The following is an 8,130-nucleotide window of genomic DNA, read 5'->3' on the forward strand; positions in this document are numbered from 1 at the left end:
AATATGATCGACTGTTTCTAGTAGAATTCCAAAGTTGCCATCTTGTACCCTCTCAGAGTAGCCCCTCTGTATGCTTGCAGAGACCCCTACAGTAGGGAAACATGCAAAACGGTGTCCAAACCTTTGTATTTTAGCTTTATTTATGTCTTACACAGCATCCCAACTCTTTAGCTAACTTAATAACTTTAGCTAAAGTGAATAGTTAGTCTAATTCATTAGTGCAGCATTACTGGATCATCTCTGTTTGAAGTGATATAATATGATATACAACTATCACTGTGTTTAACTACCATAATAATTCTTAGGGTACTGAGTGCATGCTTAATTAGATTTTTTTTTTTAAACATACTGCTCCATTACTATGTTTGACAGGCTGAAGTTGTCGGGTCACCTCCTAAATCGACCATCTGTTACAGGTGTTTTGTGCCAGAAATGGAGTGTCCACTGAAGACTGAAGATACTGAATCTCTACGCCTTGCCATTGATCCCTCTTGTGCCTTCATCTAGACAAGAGACATTAACTTAATCACTCTCATATGCTCTGTACCTACATCACCTTCCCTGACAGTTGTAGCTTGGCTCATCTGAGGATGAAATTATAAGAATGTGTTATTTTGCAAAGTGCTCTCTAGGGTTCCTAAATAAAATATGGCATTGAGGTAATTTCTTTTGAATTAATCCCTTATTCTGAAATATAAGAACCTCTCCTGGTTTTAATGGCACTTTGGATTTCCTTACTTTCTGTTCCACTTCCAAGCCCAAATAAATGGTAAATGGTAGAGGTGGGAATCACCATACAACTCGCGATACGATATTATCACAATACTTAACGCACGATACGATATTATTGCGATTTTTTTTTAAATATTTTGCGATATTTAAATTCTGCACATAAAGGTAAACTTTATCAATATTCATTTTATCTAATATCAAAGTCTCACACTCAGTCTCTCATTTCAGTCAGTTCTATTGTTGACAAACTGAACGGTTTGTATTACAGTCTAGTCCAACTTAACTGAATGCAACCATCTGGTACAATTATAGCTATTCTGAACTATGAAATTTATGAAAACTATGCAGCCCCTTCAGCAACTGAAGAATTTGAAAGTAGATTTAAAAAATATATAATTTTACATTAAATAAAAAAGTTTTAAACTTAATTAAAATTAAACATGTCTTAAATTAAAATAAGTAAACTGTCATGTTTATTGCTGCCAAAAAAAAAAGTTAAACACATTTGGACAGTGAAGGAATGTCAGGATTCTTGCTCAGAAAAAGGATCAACATGCTCTGAATTTTTTCTCTGAAGTCAACATGCTCTGAAGTCAACATGCTCTGGAGTCAGAGCATGTTGACTTCAGAGCATGTTGACTTCAGAGAAAAAATTGTTTGTAACAAAATATCGATTTCTAGTCCCTAAGGACCCCAAAGCACTTTACATATCCAGTCATCAACCCATTCACACACACGTGATGGCAAGCTACATTGTAGCCACAGCCACCCTTGGGCGCACTGACAGAGGCGAGGCTGCCGGACACTGGCGCCACCGGGCCCTCTGGCCACCACCAGTAGGCAACGGGTGAAGTGTCTTGCCCAAGGACACAACGACCGAGACTGTCCATGCCGGGGCTCGAACCGGCAACCTTCCGATTACAAGGCGAACTCCCAACTCTTGAGCCCCGAACGCCCCACATCATAGATGCTGACAAGCTGACACAGTGACATGGAAGAGGGAAAGAAGTAGTAAAAGGACTACTAAAATAAACCCAATGCCTAACAATGAAAAATGTAAAATAAGAACAATAATAATAATAATAATAAAGATAAAAGATGAAGTAACAAGTTTTTAGTTTTTTTGTTTATTCCAAATGATCATCCAGATGTCTGTGACATGTGATGAGAAACACCATAATGGAAGGCCTTAGTCATCACATGCTTAAACTCATATTTTTTGCATATGCTGAACAGGCAGTCAGACATGCTGTAACTGTGGGGTAGAAAACAGCATGAACACCATACGGCAGGGGTCTCAAACTTCAATCCTCGAGGGCATGGAAAAGTTGCATGACACTTTGACCCTTGAGGACTGGAGTTTGAGACCCCTGTCATATGGAATATGACAGGTGTGGTTGAACTGCATGAAGACTCTGAAGTTTCTCTTCTCTTCTGGCAGGACAGGAATGTGTCCTTGTCCTGTGAGCCACTGTAAGGATATACTTAGAGTAGAACTGGACTGTCACCGGCCTCAGGCTCTTCACCCTTTTCAAAGACAAAGCAGTCATTTAGATAAAATATTAGATATTGTTTACCTGTAAATGCACAAAGTAAATTTTGAAATGTAATTATTGTCAAGAGTGAACAAGCACTGATAGTGTAATCTACAGCTTTGGCCAAACGTTTAGAGAATGAGAAGTGTTGTTTACTTATTTACAAAGTTTGCTGTTTCAGTGATAGTTGTATATCACATTATATCTGTGAAGGTTCTCAGTCATCCAGGTCATCGTAGTCAAAGGAGCTTGCAAAGAAAAGCACAATGAGCTCACCCGAAACTCTGGCTGATTGGGACCCACGCCCAGTTTCACACCTTGGCTCAGGCGATTAGAGGATCATCAGGGGGTCCTTTTGTCCCTCTGTGGGGGGTTACTCCCACTAGGTTTATATCTGGGACTCTCCACCATTTGACCTTAGAACTGAAGAAGCTTCTCGGATGAGAGGTGAAACGTCTTCAAGCAACTTAAAGAAGTCCAGACGCTTTTCTTTGCAAGCTCCTTTGAATATCACATTATATCACTTCAAACAGAGGTGACCCAGTAATGCTGCACTAATGAATTAGACTAACTATTCACTTTAGCTAAAGTTATTAAGTTAGCTAAAGAGTTAGGATGCTGTGTAAGACATAAATAAAGCTAAAGTACAAAGGTTTGGACACCGTTTTGCATGTTTCCCTACTGTAGGGGTCTCTGCAAGCATACAGAGGGGGTACTCTGAGAGGGTCCAAGATGACAACTTTGGAATTCTATTAGAAACAGTCGATCATATTTGTTGTCAAAGCTGAATTCAGGGCAAACTACGCTAAATTAGCGTTTTTAGCTAGCAGCTACAATAAGCATAAAAGTTACCTTACGGCTATCATTTGTTAACATGACGCTTGTTCTTATACATGTAATAGATTTATTACCAACCTGAGAGTTTATCCGCTGGTCATTCGACATGACGAATGACTTCTGAAGTCTTAATTCAGCTCAAGACGCTGTAGATTCCCGTCAGTAACACTTTCGGTCCGCTAGTAAAACGTAGTTCTATTAATCTGCGCCTGAACCGGAACCGGATGTAAGTTCTAAAAAACTGAATTTTGGAACTGAAATTGAATTGTAGAACTGAAACTGAATGGTGAGCACTTTTAATTCGTATTCTCATTTTTATTTTCATGTCTATTTAAGCTTAATTTATAACAGTATGTTTGCACTGAAGCACCGCAGCAATTTCCTAATGTTGTAAACCCGCTCAACATTTGGCAATAAAACCCTTTCTGATTCTGATTCTTCTTTCTGAGAAGTGAAACTGAAATAATTCGAGAGCTGAATTTTTAAAGGATAAAATGCAGTTTCAAAGCAAATCAATTCATTTTCAAAATATAAAATTCATTTTCATTTTAGTGATGATCATTTTCAAACCATAAATTCAATTTCAAATTAGACTAATTCAAATTCAGTTTTCAAAAGCATTTATTCAAGTTACAATTCAGAATCAGAGCAATTCAAATTCAAATTTAACTTATTCAAATTCAGTTTCTGATGGCACAGATTTCTGCCCATACGCTCTATCACGTGCTACAGTTATGAGCCAAGTTACGCCATGTAGCAAGTTTTGTGAGGTGCTTTTTTGATATTTAATGGATCGGATTACATTTTTTATTTCTCGCTGATATCCGATCCAGTAATTTAGGTCAGTATCGGACTGATACCGATACGTGATATCGGATCGGTCCATCTCTAGTAATAATGCGTTAAATTTGCTTTCTAAAGTTCTAAAGTTCTAAACTTTTACTTTATTTTGTGACCAGTATGACTGCTGACATGTTAAAAGGTTTGTCAGCTGCTTGCAATAACTGTCATGAATCGCTGTGCGGCAGGCAGGAGAAGGACCCAGGATGCAGACTCACAGACACGGGGATAAACTTAAAGAACACAGCTTTAATGCTGGCATGGCAGAATACAGGAAATACAGAGCTAACTGGGAAAAAGTAAACTAACATTCGCAGGAAGGCACAGGAAGATCCACACAACATGAGGGACGACGTCACGCTGAACAGAGGGAGACGCAGACAGAAATACACAGAGGGTTAACGAGGAAAGTGGGAACACACGGGGAACACAGGTGACACTGATAATCATAACGAGACAGGGCGGGGTGAACTGAACATGACATGTACGGGCGTGAGAGTCACAAAGTAAACAGGAAGTGCACAGAGGTTCAGACAGGAGGAGAGAGAGCACGGGAAAACACAGACATAACGGGCTGGGGAAACATGAAACAACCACAAAGGGAGACGAGGGCTCATAAATACATAGCGGGCACACAGGGGGAAGAGAGAGCACGGGGAGAACTTAGACATAATGGGCAGGGGAAACATGGAATAAAACATAAGGAGAGACGAGGGCTCACAGATACACAGAGGGGCACACAGGGGGTAAAAGCCATGAAGGGAAAACACTTAGGGAACAACACAACAGGGCAACTCAGAAAACATGGCCTAAGCAAGGAACAAAATACAAACATACAAGAAAACTAAGAACACTGGGCCAACATGGCCCAGGACCATGACAGTACCCCCCCCCCCTTCAAGGGCTGGCTCCAGACAGCCCAAACACAGAAAAACAAAACCAAACAGAAAACAACCCAGGGCGGGCGGCGGGGGCCCAGGACGGAGGGCTCGGAACAGAAAACAAAAGAAGAGCACAGCAAACACCGGAGCCCAAGAAAACAACCCAAACACAGAGCAGTTCAGGGGGCCGACCATGCGGAAGGCAACGGCGGAGACGTGGAAACAGTTCAGGAGGCCGGCCGTGCGCAAGGCAACGGCGGCGACGTGGAAACAGTTCAGGAGGCCGGCCGTGCGCAAGGCAACGGCGGCGGCGAAGGAGACAACGGAGCAGTTCAGGAGGCCGACCGCGCGGAAGGCGGCGGCGGCGGCGAAGGAGACGACGGAGCAGTTCAGGGGGCCGACCGCGCGGAAGGCGGCGGCGGCGCCGAAGGAGACGACGGAGCAGTTCAGGGGGCCGACCGCGCGGAAGGCAGCGGCGGCCCTCCAGTCCCAGGCGTGCTGGCCATGGCCTGGTGGGCACAGGACCAGTCGAGGCCGGACCAGACGAGGACGAAGACTCGGAGGCCGGACCAGACGAGGACGAAGACTCGGAGGCCGGACCAGGCGAGGTTGCAGAGGCTGAGGCCGGACCAGGCGAGGTTGCAGAGGCTGAGGCCGGACCAGGCGGAGCTGCAGAGGCTGAGGCCGGACCAGGCGGAGCTGCAGAGGCTGAGGCCGGACCAGGCGGAGCTGCAGAGGCTGAGGCTGGGCCAGGCGGAGCAGAAGCAGAAGCCAAAGCTGGACCAGAAGCAGAGGCTGAGACTGGACCAGGCGTAGCAGAAGCAGAGGCAGAGGCTGGCCCAGGCGTAGCAGAAGCACAGGCAGAGGCTGGCCCAGGCGTAGCAGAAGCACAGGCAGATGCAGCCGGACCAGGCGACGACGAGGCGGTCGCAGGTGGCGGCTGGACAGGCTCCTCGGGCCCTCCAGCTGATGCGGCGTGAGGCTGAACGGGCCCCTCGGACCCTCCAGCGGAGACAGGAGGCCGAACGGGCCCCTCGGACCCTCCAGCGGAGACAGGAGGCTGAACGGGCCCCTCGGACCCTCCAGCTGACGAGGCGTGAGGCTGGACAGGCCCCTCGGACCCTCCAGCGGAGACAGGAGGCTGAACGGGCCCCTCGGACCCTCCAGCTGACGAGGCGTGAGGCCGGACGGGCCCCTCGGACCCTCCAGCGGAGGCGTGAGGCCGGACGGGCCCCTCGGACCCTCCAGCGGAGGCGTGAGGCCGGACGGGCCCCTCGGACCCACCAGCGGAGATGAGGAGGTGCTGGCTGGGCTCACTGGAACCCCCAGCGGACGAGGTAGATGGCGGCACGGGAGCCGCGGAGTGCTGGATGAGCTCATCCGAGCTTCCAGCAGGAGCCGATGTAGAGCCAGAGAGAATTGGGACCCCGGGCTCAACGTTAAGCTGGCTAGAAAACTGCACTGCTACGGGGAACTGGGCCAAAGGTTCAGGTGCGAGCTGAGCTGCTGGACACACGGGGACCTGAGCTGCTGGACACACGGGGACCTGAGCTGCTAACGGTGGAGAAGTAAATGACTGCACAGGGGACTGAACTGATGTCTGTAGTAACGGTGGTGGTGAGAGTGGAGTAGGTGGTGGAGTTAATGACTTCACAGGGGAATGAACTAGAGGTAGTGACGGTTGTGGTGCTGGTGGTCGAGTGGGTGACTGTGCTAAAGGAGGCTGCACCGGGGACACTGGAGACTGCACTGGGGAAAGCAGGGCTGCAGGAGGCTGCACTGGGGACACTGGAGACTGCACTGGGGACACTGGAGACTGCACTGGGGACACTGGAGACTGCACTGGGGAAAGCAGAGCTGCAGGAGACTGCGCTAGAGACTGCAGTGATGGTTGTAGTGGAGGTGTGACGGGTGGAGGAGTGGCTGAAGTGGCTGCGGGTCGGGCGGCTAGTGGCTCAGCTACAGAGCATATTAACGGCAGGGCTATGGGTTGAATGTCTGACTGAGTAGCAGCCTGAATGGCTGGGTGTAGTGATGGTGGTGGTGGAAGGGAAACAGGTGGTAGTGTGGATGACGGAACTAAGGGCGACTGAGTGGCAGACCGAACTGATGACTGAAGCGATGGTAGAGGTGAAAATGGAGCGTGTGGTGGAGTTAATGGCTGTGCTAGCGGGGACACAGGAGACGCAGCTTGTAGCTGGGCAGCTAAGAGAGCTTCAGGAGGCTGGGCAGCTAAGAAAGCTTCAGGAGGCTGGGCAGCTAAGAGAGCTTCAGGAGGCTGGGCAGCTAAGAGAGCTTCAGGAGGCTGGGTAGCTAATAAACTGTTCACATTTCCATCCGTAGCACAAAACACAACCCCTGAACGAATAGTCCCACAGTTCGACACAGAAAAAGAGTCCTTATTCACCATAGCCGGCGATGTACAAGTCTGAATGTCCGGCTGTGGGGTGGCGCGCTGGCGGCGTGATCGTCGTTTCTTTTTTGATGATGGTTCTGACGGGCCGAGCGGCTCCACATCCGGCCCTTCAGGCAGGTGGGTAGTAGCAGCTGGGGGATGAAGGTGGAGTTCGTTGTGGATTAAATCCTGTTCGAGTGGGTGGAGCGCACTGAGTAGCCAGGGAAGACCAGAGATTAAACGCTGTAGTTTGGTTTCCACAGCACGGCGAAATTCCTTCCCCTCATGTTCGAGCCACAGATGCAGGAGTCTTTCCACGGAGTAGATAATGTCCAGACGCAGTTCTTCTGGTGGGTTGAGTGCTGCTGGGTCCATATCTGGTGACGTCGTACTGTCATGAATCGCTGTGCGGCAGGCAGGAGAAGGACCCAGGATGCAGACTCACAGACACGGGGATAAACTTAAAGAACACAGCTTTAATGCTGGCATGGCAGAATACAGGAAATACAGAGCTAACTGGGAAAAAGTAAACTAACATTCGCAGGAAGGCACAGGAAGATCCACACAACATGAGGGACGACGTCACGCTGAACAGAGGGAGACGCAGACAGAAATACACAGAGGGTTAACGAGGAAAGTGGGAACACACGGGGAACACAGGTGACACTGATAATCATAACGAGACAGGGCGGGGTGAACTGAACATGACATGTACGGGCGTGAGAGTCACAAAGTAAACAGGAAGTGCACAGAGGTTCAGACAGGAGGAGAGAGAGCACGGGAAAACACAGACATAACGGGCTGGGGAAACATGAAACAACCACAAAGGGAGACGAGGGCTCATAAATACATAGCGGGCACACAGGGGGAAGAGAGAGCACGGGGAGAACTTAGACATAATGGGCAGGGG

The 8,130-nt window shown here is 48.1% G+C and overlaps 1 protein-coding gene across 1 annotated transcript; it reads right to left on the reverse strand.

Annotated features, from left to right (window-relative positions):
• Positions 1-4,193: 4,193 nt before the first annotated feature.
• LOC146683621 (uncharacterized) lies at positions 4,194-7,733 on the reverse strand. Its single transcript, XM_085445563.1, has 5 exons — positions 7,148-7,733; positions 6,657-7,066; positions 5,715-6,569; positions 5,285-5,443; positions 4,194-4,199 (listed from the first exon to the last, which is right to left on the reverse strand). Exons 1-5 carry the CDS (start codon positions 7,593-7,595, stop codon positions 4,194-4,196), a joined length of 1,878 nt encoding a protein of 625 aa, XP_085301689.1. The 5' UTR covers positions 7,596-7,733.
• Between the last annotated feature and the right edge of the window lie 397 nt (positions 7,734-8,130).

This window comes from Copadichromis virginalis, linkage group LG22 (genome assembly GCF_057382275.1).
Source record: "Copadichromis virginalis isolate Kocher_CV1m ecotype Utaka linkage group LG22, C_Virginalis_male_GT1.1, whole genome shotgun sequence".
Classification (NCBI taxonomy): Eukaryota; Metazoa; Chordata; class Actinopteri; order Cichliformes; family Cichlidae; genus Copadichromis; species Copadichromis virginalis.

Bases quoted from the DNA above. Each gene is read 5' to 3' on its own strand.
- LOC146683621 (XM_085445563.1), bottom strand. From the start codon at position 7,595: ATGGACCCAGCAGCACTCAACCCACCAGAAGAACTGCGTCTGGACATT. The intron at 7,067-7,147 runs GTTTATTAGCTA...AGCCTCCTGAAG, and splicing joins TACGGATGGAAATGTGAACA to CTTTCTTAGCTGCCCAGCCT. The intron at 5,444-5,714 runs GCTTCTGCTACG...GTCCGGCCTCAG, and splicing joins GTCCGGCTGCATCTGCCTGT to CCTCTGCAACCTCGCCTGGT.